Source organism: Coptis chinensis, chromosome 3, assembly GCF_015680905.1.
Source record: "Coptis chinensis isolate HL-2020 chromosome 3, ASM1568090v1, whole genome shotgun sequence".
NCBI lineage: Eukaryota > Viridiplantae > Streptophyta > Magnoliopsida > Ranunculales > Ranunculaceae > Coptis > Coptis chinensis.
Window position 1 is genome coordinate 14,186,897 of NC_141458.1, and position 12,240 is coordinate 14,199,136.

At 46.3% G+C, this 12,240-nt stretch overlaps 1 protein-coding gene across 1 annotated transcript; it reads right to left on the reverse strand.

Moving 5' to 3' along the window:
• Positions 1-2,137: 2,137 nt before the first annotated feature.
• LOC147508104 (uncharacterized) lies at positions 2,138-2,701 on the reverse strand. The gene has a single exon (XM_086596846.1). The coding sequence runs from the start codon at positions 2,699-2,701 to the stop codon at positions 2,138-2,140; it is 564 nt and encodes a 187-aa protein (XP_086452972.1).
• Positions 2,702-12,240: the final 9,539 nt, after the last annotated feature.

Below are 12,240 nucleotides of genomic sequence, written 5' to 3' on the forward strand. Positions count from 1 at the left end.
CAGTTTGCCCCCAAGTTTCCTTCCGCGGCCATGGAGATGTTGGGGGCAACTCAGCTTGCCCCTAAGTTAAATATGGAGATGTTAGGGGCAGATCAGTTTAGCTCCCAAGTTGAATATGGAGATGTTGGGGGCAGATCAGTTTAGCCCCCAAGTTAAACATGGAGATGTTGGGAGCAAATCAGTTTAGCCCCCAAGTTGAATTTGGACCTCATCCCCCCGTTGTCATGGAGATGTTGGGGGCAACTCAGCTTGCCCCCAAGTTGAATATGGAGATGTTGGGGGCAGATCAGTTTAGCCACCAACTTGAACTCGGACCTTATCGTCCGCGAAGGGCTCACCCCCCCGTTGCCATGGAGATGTCGGGGGCAACCTGAGTTGCCCCCAAGTTGAATATGGAGATGTTAGGGGCAAATCAGTTTAGCCCCTAAGTTAAATTTGGACATCATTGTCCGCTGTCTTTTGCCTAATCCACATGCAAACGAATAAACACACATCAGATGGGTGAAATTTGCTATCATTTTCATTAACATACTAAAGGGCTCAAAATCAAAATATCATTACAACGCTCGATGTTCACATATCATGAAGCAAATAAACTTTCATTTAATTGACAAACTGTACACACAGTCACTCATGGAACTTTTTCAACATCCTGATGTTCCATGGTTGTTTGACGTCCTCTCCCAGGAGAGTCTGCAACCTGTAGGTCCCAGACGTTCCAGCCTCTACCACGATGTATGGTCCCTCGCTCCCAGTTTGGGCCCAACTTTCCATCTGTGTCTTTATTAGTGGTTGGGGTCACCCACCGCAACACACAGTCGCCAACATTAAATCTCTGCGGCTTCACACACTTGTTATATTGTCTCTGCAACCTCCTGTGGTACTCTTCTAATCTGAGGCGCTCGGTGTCCCTCCTTTCCTCTGTAAGGTTCAGCTCCCTGGCTAATATTGTCTCATTAACTCCTGCTTCAACAGCTTTGGTTCTGGTTGTCGTGGCCATCATTTCCACCGGAATCACCGCCTCCACTCCATAAGCCATAGCGAATGGCGATTCACCAGTAGAAGTCTACAGAGTCATGTGGTATGCCCAAAGCACCCTCTGTAATTCCTCTGCCCAGGATCCATTGCGCTCCTCCAACTTTTTCTTCAGATTATTCATTATAGTCTTGTTCAAGGACTCTACCTACCCATTCCCCTCCGAGAAACCTTGCTTTACTCCGAACGCTTGGAGAAACGCTTTCACATTTCCCCCTGTAAACTATGTACCGTTATCCGTAATGACAATGTGTGGGATCCCAAACCTACATATGATATTTTCCCACAGGAACTTCCTCACATGTTCCTCTTTCACCTACTACAGAGCCACGCCCTCAACCCACTTTGTGAAATAATCTGTCGTGGCTAGCATGAACCTTCTTTTGCCGCTTGCCATGGGCAGTGGTCCGATAATATCCAATGCCCACATAGTTAACGGCCACGGACTAAAGACCTGGTGCAAGGGTTCAGCTGGTGCGTGTATCAGCGGTGCAAAACTCTGGCATTTCTTGCACCTCTTAGCATACTCTATTGCATCTCTCTTCATGTGAGGCCAAAATTACCCTTGTGCTAGCAGCCGGTGCGCAGTAGTCCTGCATGAATTTCCCCCAACACCTCTTGCACCTTCTATAGTCCAAAACATTCCAGCCACGGTCCGCTGACACTTCGCCAGTACAAAACCCCATCCAGTAATGAGTACCTCTGTGATACCTATTCCATCCTTCTCTTTTCTCGTTTGTCCTCTATCTTTATCCCCGAAAGAAAACTCTTGATGGGTTCCATCCACCCACCCCAGCTCTTGCTCAGTAGTTAACCATACCCCCTCTTCCTCTGCGGTACTCGGTTTGCTCACCACCCTGACTTCAATGGGTCTGCCTTCGGTTCCAGGAAGTACCGCGACAACATATACTAATGCATCGGCGTGTCTATTTTCTCCCCTGCCTAGGTGAGCAAATCTGATTTTTTCAAATTTGTCTGCCCTTCTCCGTAATACTTACAAATATTTTGCCATCCTTTGACATCGGGCAGCGAACCATCCGTTGACCTGACATATCACCAAGTTTGAATCTGAATACACTATCAGCTCTCTCACCCCCATATCTCAGGCCAAGTTCAAACCTTCTATCACTGCTTCATATTCGAACTCGTTGTTTGACGCAACAAAGCCCAGCTTCATTGATAACTCCAAGCGAGTATTCTCGGGTGTGACCAACACCACCCCAATTCCATTCCCTGTATCGGTAGTGAACCCTTCTGCAAAGACTCTCCATCCGTTCCGCAGGTCCCAAGGATACAAGGGGTCATGGTTTTGGTCCACTTCCTGTTCCATAATCATCTCCTCCCCCCAGGTGGGATCCTCGGACGGAAACTTGGCCAGGAATTCAGCCATGGCTTGTGCCTTCTCCGTGGTCCTAGCTTGATACTCAATGTCATACGAACTCAGCATTACCACCCATTTCAACATTCTCCCTGATTTCTCTGCTTTCAGGGCCTGCTTCAGTGGCAAGTTGGTCACCACTACCACCGAGTGAGCATCAAAATACGATTTTAATTTCAGCGTTGAAAAGATCAAAGCCAAGGCAAACTTCTCAATTTTACTGTATCTTGTTTCGGCGTCCAACATAGTCTTGCTCTGGAAGTACACCGACCTCTTTGCCTTGTCCATTACCCTTATCAGTACCGAACTGATTGCATACTCTGATACCCCCAAGTACAAATATAGCTTCGCCCCCTACCCTAGGAGCGATAAGATCGGGGCCTTTCCCAAATACTCTTTCAACTCCTGGAAAGCCCTTTTGCATGCTGCGGTCCACTGAAAGTCGATCCTCCTCCTCAAGAGCAGGTACAAAGGTCGACATTTATCTGAGGAATTTGATATGAATCTATTGAGAGTCGTGACCCTCCCGGCCAATCTCTACATCTCTTTCACATTCTGTGGAGACGGCATTTCCAACAGTGCCCTTATCTGGTCCGGGTTTGCTTCTATTCCGCGGTATGTGACAATGTACCCCAAACATTTTCCGGATGTCACCCTGAACGTGCATTTCTCTGGGTTCAGCATCAATTTGTGTCTTCGCAGTATAGAGAATGTTTCCCTTAGCCCCGCCAGATGCTCCTCAGTCATACTCTTCTCTACCATGTCATCTATATAGATTTCCATTCCCTTTCTGATTTTGGTTTCGAACATCTTTTCCCCCACTCACTGGAATGTCGCCCCAGCATTCTTTAACCCAAAAGGCATTCTGGTATAACAGTACGTTCCCCCCTCCACTATGAACGCGGCCTTCTCTTGGTTAGGACCATAGATCACCACCTGATTGTTGCCCATCGAGGCATCCATGAACGAAAAAATCTTGAATTTCGTGGTTCGATCTACCAACTCGCCTATTCGCGGCATGGGGTAGCAATCCTTCGGGCACTCTGTAGTAGCCATATTCAGGGATGTATCACATAGGTACTGGGCCAAGAGATAAGGCCCAGACCACAGTATGTGTTGAGCCAAGAGAAAGGCCCAAGACTAGACTAGGCCCCATGAGGTAAACCTAAGAGAGGGATATAAAAAGGAAGAGAGAGGAGAGTAGAGAGGGAGGCGAAGAAGAGAGGCATAGAGGGGTGAGGAGAGAGGTGAACTACGGCGGCTTGATCCCGAAATGGGTACGTAGGCAACCAAATTGGTGCAGCCGATCCAAAATCTAGAGTGAATTTGAGTAAAAAGAGAGATTCGCGGTATTGTGGTTGTAACAAATGGCGCCGTCTGTGGGGATCGAAAAGAGCTGACTGTTGGATCTAGCTATCTTTCCATGGCCCGAGTCCATCACTTCATTGTCAAAAGACCACCTGTTTCTCTGAGAAGATGCCATAAGCTCAGAGAAAGTGTGCATCGACCATTCATCAGAAGTTCCACACTGGGAGCCCAATGTCATGTCATTGCTGCAGGTTGAAAGTACAAACGACTGTCTTCCTTCTGGCACTGAGTTGTTGTTTGGCGACTTTAATCCTAGGATTCTACTATCAGAAGTCCATCTAAAGAGCTGGTGGCCTGGTGAACGCCGAGCCCACCTTGACGGTGTTGAAGGGTCTACAGTTCTATGCATTGACATATTAGAAGTTGAAGGTACTGAAGATGGAAATTTTGGTACCGATGGTTCTGCTGCTACTGTTGACGGCTCTGCAATTAGTGACAACTCTATTGAATCCTTCACCTCAGTAGAGAAATTGCTGTCCATGAATAGATCTGGTACAAGGAGATGTAAAACTGTCAGATGCAACATTCTTTTAATCGGTGTTAGATGCAACATATGATATGGTCCAAGTTTACAGGGGCAGAACAAGAATTTAAGTATAGGATGAAGAAGTAGAGGATGTGCTGTGGAGGTTGTTGGAAGCCGAAAATGCTGCTGAAATTCTTATGGGAATCTCAGAAGAAAAGAGGAGGAGGGTGGTACTTCAGCTGGGATGAGAATTCTGTTTGTTGTTGGTGGGGGTGAATTGGTCAGATCTGGTGGACTAGTGGTGAGTGGAGAGATGGGTGGAGAAGATGGGGAAATGGGTCGGTTTGGACCCATTTCCAATCTTGGCGAAATGGGCTTATTTGGAGGTTGTTGGGCCTTAGTAGAGAACCCGCGAAACGGGCATCTGCATCTGACATTTGCATCGCGATATTCGAATTGGAGGGGAAAATGGAGCAAGTTGAGGTTAGTCTCGAGGAAGTTCAGATCATTATGGATAAAATGGTTCCACGTGCTGTGATTTATGAATCAGATTCTTGTGTAAGCTATTTTGTGAAACATACAGCGAATATTTGTTGGCATGTTGCATGTGTTTCTTCCTCAACTCCCAGATGTCATATTCAATCATATTGTTGAGAGCCCCATCGAAGAATACGAAGAACGGCTGGGAGTAATATCACAAGCTTGATACCAAACAGCATTGGGGGAAGCGAAGCTGCTGCTACTACGGTTGCACCTGTGAATGAAGATGTCGGTCATGAAATTCAAGCCATTGGTCAAATCTTTTCTGAAGTTTGAAGAAAAAGGAAAATACTAGAGATATGTTGGAGCAAGTTGAGGTTAGCCTCGAGGACAAAAAATGTCATGGTGCTTGGTTCCCAGCTACCATAAGCAAAAAGACCAGTGATAGTTCTATATTGGTTGAATACAAGTTGCGACGGGTGATAAAGACGAGTGATGAAAAAATCTATGGACTCCCAAAGACATCCGACCTTGTCCACCTCCCCGTTCAGACGGCAAAACTTTTGATCTTTGGAAAAAGTGGGCGCTTTCACGATTGTGGGTGGTGGAGTGGAGTTGTTACTAAGGTTCTTGCTAATGACAAGTACAATGTCTTTTTCAAGCATCGAATCCAACGAGAGAATTCAAACAACCGACCTCGAGAGTTCATATGGATTTTGGATCGATGGCAAATGGGTTTGTGATTACGTGGAAAATGTAGAACAACCAGAAATTCAATTAACCGAACTCTTTTCTAGCTCCTCATCTAAAAGGTATAATCAAGATAATCAAACAGAGAATGTATCTACAAGGAAACTAGGACAAACAAAAGGATCGGGTAACAAACGTAAGAGCGTATACAAAATCTCCGAAGTTTGAAGATATTAGAACCAGGAAGGTCCGCGGCATGAACCTATCAAGAATGGGAAGACAGATTTTCGGACAAGGTGTTCACCAACGCGGGCTATACTATAGAAAAGCATCCGCCACTTTCTGTGTTCCTTAAGAACTCTGATTCTTCCATAGCGAACCAAAATGGAGGAGAATTGGACAAGAAAAGTCCAGTCTTGAAAAGAAAAAGGTGGCAACCACAAGTTTCAAGAAAAAAAAACATTAATTGCAGGTCCTGAAGATGAAGCTCTTAACAAAGAAATGACAATTGTCCCAGCAGAATGTATGCAATTGCTGGATCCTGCTACAGAGGAGCATGAGCTGTTCAGCCGGCTAGAAAGTGACTTGCACAAATGTGCGAAGAAGGTGAAAATCGTGGAAGGGATCTTGCCGAAAGTATTTGAAGAGAGAAATTCGTTGTGGGAGGATGTGAAGCAGTACAATAAGACCTCCCTCTTTGTTTAGAAAATGATGATGCTCTTTTCAATTGTGTTACACAACCTATCCAGAGGAGCAAGGTGACAAGGAGTTAGGAATGGAATATATCGAGAGATTGTTTCTTGTTGTAATAATAATGAGGGAGAAATGCTTTATCGTTACGATGCAAGGGATAGTTCTCATAATCGAACCGGTTAGGGGATCGGAGCCTTGTAACAATGATGGTGTCTCGAGAGCTTTCGGACGTAAGGAGAATCTTCGGTTTGTACAATGTAGGAAAGAGTTCAGATCAACTACGAGGACGGGAATGTTTTTATTTGAATGATACGTGGAGAACAATGAGGATGGGAATGTGGTGAAATTTACGGATGTGGCAATGGGGATAATTATCTAAGCTTATTGATTCAAAAAAGGTGGTGATGAAGATAATGAGTTGGTCGGAGGCTTTGTGACAAATGAGAATACCGAGGTTTTGTTGAAATCGGCCCGCGAGTCATTCTACTCACCTGGGGAGTTGGAAAGATGTCATGTAGTTCTTCCTAATAATGGTGATACGGAAGTTATGGAATCAGACCCTGGGAACAATGATGCAAAGTCTGAGAATATTCAGCAGAAGGAGGTGATAACGAGGTTACTTCGTGTATACGGGTGAAGAATTATTGTAAGCAAAATAAGTTGAGTGAGGTGGGTTGTCATTTGCGCAGGTTGCAGAGTAAAGGCGATGTGATAAATGATCATATGGTGGGTATTCTTGTTGATGCACACAGTAAGAAGAATGAGTTTGAGGAGGCACGTCGATTGATAGAAGACTTTTGGAGCTTAAGGAAGTTTCCACTTGGGCATACGATGGTATCGGATTTGGGATCTTGTCTGCTGGGAAACTCGAGGGAGCAATGGATTTATGGCAAAGTAAGAAGTTAATGGAGAGGTATGTTTCCGAGGTATTCCGATATAATATTTTGGTTTGCCAGCTTTTGAGAGGAAACATGCTAATTGTAGTGAGGATGTTGAGTTTACTCTTATGTGTGAAAGAGATAGAGAGGAGCTGCCTCTATGCCAGAGAGCGGAGGGGTTCGAGAAGACCCTTCGCGAATATTCTGTGGGACTATCTGAATGGGGGCCGGGGGGATGAGCCCTCCGCGGACCCTCGTGTCCGAATCAAACATGGGGCAGGCAGAGCTGTCACGGTCCGGCGTGTCCGAAGCCTCGAGCGAGATAGGATATGCGGACATGAGATCCGAGTCAAGCCTGGGGGCAATGAGAGCCCCAACCGGCGAGAGCCCGCGGAGTGGGATGAGCCCTCCGCGGATCAGAGATGCTAGAGATACATGGGGCAATGAGAGAGCCCCAACCGACGACAACCCAGTAGAGCCCGCGGAGTGGGATGAGCCCTCCGCGGACTAGAGATGCTAGAGATACATGAGGCAATGAGAGGGCCCCAACCGGCGACAACCCGGTCGAGCCCGCGGAGTGGGATGAGCCCTCCGCAGATCAGAGATGCTAGAGATACATGGGGCAATGAGAGAGCCCCAACCGGCGAGAGCCCGAGCGAGCCCGCGGAGTAGGATGAGTCCTCCACATATCAGAGATGCTAGAGATACATGGGGCAATGAGAGAGCCCCAACCGGCGACAACCCGGTCAAGCCCGTGGAGTGGGATGAGCCCTCCGCGGACCAAAGATGCTAGAGATACATGAGGCAATGAGAGAGCCCCAACAGGCGAGAGCTCGAGCGAGCCCACGGAGTGGGATGAGCCCTTCGCAGGACAGAAAGGCAAGAGACAGGCAGGTCAAAAAGAGTAGCCCCAGAGCCTGGTTGAGTCGCAGGTCGGAGATGCAAGAGATATGCGGACATGAGATCTGAACAACGGGGGGGATGAGCCCTCCGCAGACATGAGATCCGAGTCAAACCTGGGGGCAAGCAGGGTTGCCCCTCATCCGACTCTCCACTCCAGAGCAGAGACAACGGGGGGGATGAGCCCTCCGCGGACATAATAGAGATTTCTATGAAGGAGAGTTTATGGCTGGACGGAGACCCTCCACGGACATTGTAGTGAGTTATGAGAAGGAGAAATACAGGGGACGAGACACTCCGCGGACATAGTGGTGAGTTCTCTAAAGGAGAGATGGTGGCTGAGGTGATACACTCCGCAGACAGGGCAGTGAGTTCCGAGAAGGAGAGCAGGTGGCTGGGGGAGGCGTACCGCTGATATGGTAGTGAGTTCTATGTGAGAGGGGTTGGCTGGGTTGAGACACATTGTGGGCATGGTATTGAGTTGAAGAGAGAGAGCGAAGGGGATGAGACAGTGGAGTTCTACGAAAGGGAAATGAAAGGGTGAGACACTCTGCAGATATAGTAGTGAGTTATGTGAAAGAGAGCTTATGACAGGGCTGAGACACTTCGCGGACATAGTGGCAAGTTTTCGGAAAGAGAGAGGTTGGCTGAGGTGAGACACTCCGTGGACATAGTAGTGAGTTCTATGAAGGAGAGCTTATGACTGGGTTGAGACACATTGTGGGCATCAGATCGAAGTCAAGCGGAGAGAGCGAAGGGGATGAGATCCTTTGGGGATACGTTAATGGGGTATATGAACAAGAACTGATGGATTGAGTACTTCACAGACATACGGTCCAGTAGCAGAGTACATGGATACGAAATGTCCTAAGGAGGAGAAGACTACGTACAGTCACAAGATACTGTGGATATCTAGAGTTCAAAGAGAGAGACAAGAAAGTTTGAGGACTTCTCGGGTCCACCGTCGTCATCGCCGCTGAACCCGAGAGGGGGCAAATGTAGTAGCCATATTCAGGGATGTATCACATAGGTACTGGGCCAAGAGATAAGGCCCAGACCACAGTATGTGTTGAGCCAAGAGAAAGGCCCAAGACTAGACTAGGCCCCATGAGGTAAACCTAAGAGAGGGATATAAAAAGAAAGAGAGAGGAGAGTAGAGAGGGAGGCGAAGAAGAGAGGCATAGAGGGGTGAGGAGAGAGGTGAACTACGGCGGTTTGATCCCGAAATGGGTACATAGGCAACCAAATTGGTGCAGCCGATCCAAAATCTAGAGTGAATTTGAGTAAAAAGAGAGATTCGCGAGATTTGCGGTATTGTGGTTGTAACACACTCCTTGTTGACGTCTGTAAAATCCACGTACATCCTTACTTTATCATTCTTTTTAGGGACCGCTACCACATTTGACAGCCATTCAGTAAACTTGCATTCGCGGATGATCTCTACGTCCTTCAACTTCTTTACCTCATCCCGAATCCCTTGCGCATACTGCGGTTTCACGCTTCTCATTTTCTGCTAGACTGGTTGTGCCCCTTCCCTCATATGCAATCTGTGGCATGCGAACTCGATCCAGCCCCGCTAAATCCTCGATTGTCCATGCAAACACATCACTAACTTCTCAGGCTTCTTGTGTTCCTTACTATTCCTCTGCAGAATATCCTCATATCTTATGTATCTCTCTACCTTCAGATACAAAGTGTGTAAGGTAGTAACCTCAATCTTGGATACTGACTCATGGACTCTGGTTCCCTATTTCAACCCATGCTGGAACGCTATGACCGCGGTGCGCTCATCCAGGTTTTCCACTCGTAGTGTCTCTTCCTTGAATCTGCACAGAAAATCCCTAAGTGTTTCAGTGGGTTTTGCTTGACATTGAAGAGATCCGCGACATCCACTACCCTCTTTTTCTGATGGATGAAGTGATTTTATTTAAGGCCCCCGCCTTTCGTCAAACCTTTGTATACTCCACTTACTCCAGCTGATAATACCAACCGAGGCTCCCCTTTCAAACCGGCAGGAAACATCATACAAATGGAACCCATCAGATTTCCCTCTTGCCATAGTGGCATCTGTTGCCCGAAGTGGTGCAAATGGTCCGCCGGGGTTGCGTGAACCTCTTGGGTACCTCAAAATTCTAGACTGAGTCAGCCAGTGGGTTTTGATTCAAGCTGGCCACCACCTTCTTAGTCGCACCGTGTTTTTCCTTCTCCGTCGTGCGGTTAGCTTCTCTGTCCCTTTCGATCATCCCTTGCACCATTTTCATGGTAATGCCTCCGTTGTTGTTCGCTCCGGGCTCCTGAGGGAGTTCCATGCCTTGTCCCTCCATTTCACTACCCTCAGGTTCTGTTGTTCCGCTCCCTCTTGAGTGGTTTCCCTTTCTCTCCTCAACTCATTATTCTCCTCTCTGAGCCTCTCTATCTCCTCTTGGAGCAACCTGGTCGAGTCCGCCTCCGTATCTTCGACCTCCTCTTCTGGCATTTCCTCATTCTCAATATTCACCGTTTCTTCCTCCCTGATCTCAGCTCTCACTCTTCTGGGTCTCCCCCTTCCTCCTCCTCTCCCTCTTCCCCTCTTAGCTACAGGAGCCATGCTCTAACCTTTCCTTTTTCTCACTAGGTCATGGACTAACTCGTCCCTACAAACAGCGCCAAATGTGTTTACCAGAAAAATCACTAAACTCTCCACTTCTTTTCCTCTCTTCCTCTTCTTTTTTTCCTTTTCTTTTGCTTTAGATTCACTGTTCCTTTTTATCTCCTCTCCTCTTCTTTCCATCCATTGATCTCCCTTCTATCTCTCGGTCAGCTTTCCTCCACCTGTCCCTTTAGGGTTCCGCGGCCCGGATCCTGTGCACCCCATCCCTTATTCCTTATCGTGCCATCAGGTTGACTCTGACACACTTATGCAAAGCATTAGATGAATAGCACTCAAACTCACAACAATACTCAAAAAAATCAGTTCTGATTAAATTCAAATTTTATAAAAACTGAGTTTCAAAACCCTAACTAAGCCATCATATAGGCATACCAAACTACATGGGAAAATAAAAGTTGTGGGCTCCTGCATTGCGATACGCACAAGGCCCAACTACTGACAAAAATAACAATGTGGACTTAAAACTCAAAGGGGAGCTACGTTGTATTGCTCTGACCTGCATCACACACCCTGGACCCCCTATCTTTATATGGCCCACCTTCTTCTAGAATGCCATGGACTTGCTTTGGTATTTCGCGTTCTCCTCTCACTATTCCACTTCGGACCCCAGGTCATGACATCTCATGGGTCATAAAACAGGCTGACACAAGCACCATGAGGAAAAATAGTTTTAACAATGAAAGGACCAGTCCACCTAGAATGTAACTTACCAGGAAAAAGACGCAAACGAGAATTATATAGCAAGACTTTTTTATTAGGTTCAAAAGACTTGCGAAAAATAGATTTATCATGAAAAATCTTAGTCCGCTCTTTGTAAATCTTGGCATTCTCATATGCCTCATTCCTTAACTCAGCTAACTCATTCAACTAAAGTTTACGTTGTGAACCTGCCTTACGCATATCAAAGTTAAAAGTTTCAATGTCCCAAAAAGCACGATGTTCCAATTCTACAGGCAAATGACATGCCTTTGCAAACACAAGCCTATAAAGAGACATACCAATAGGGGTCTTATAAGCAGTTCTATAAGCCCAAAGAGAATCATTAAGACATTGAGACCAATCCCCACGGTCGTCGCATGCGGTCTTTTCTAAAACCGCTTTTAATTTTCCCTATTAGATACTTCTAACTTGGCCACTAGTTTGAGGATGGTATGGGGTAGCAAGCTTATGAGTAATAAAGTACTTTTTCATTAAAGATTCAAATGCTCGGTGTGTAAAATGAGTACCATTATCACTTATAATTGCACGAGGAGTACCAAAACGAGAAAATATATTATATTTTAAAAAGTTAACTACAACTTTATGATCATTCATTTTACATGACACCGCCTCAACCCACTTAGAAACATAGTCTACGGCAACAAGGATATAAAGATAACCAAAGGAATGAGGAAAAGGACCCATTAAGTCTATACCCCATACATCAAAAAGCTCCACAACTAAAATAGGGGAAAGCGGCATCATGTTCCTATGGGAAATATTACCTGTACGCTGGCATCTATCACAACTCAAACAAAACTCATGTGCATCCCTAAAGAGAGTAGGCCAATAAAAACCACACTACAAAACCTTCGCAGCCGTCTTCTTAGGACCAAAGTGACCACCACATGCATGGTCATGGCAAAAAGAGAGAATACTATGAAATTCACTCTCAGGGACACATCTCCTAACAATCTGATCAGGGCATGACTTAAACAAGTAT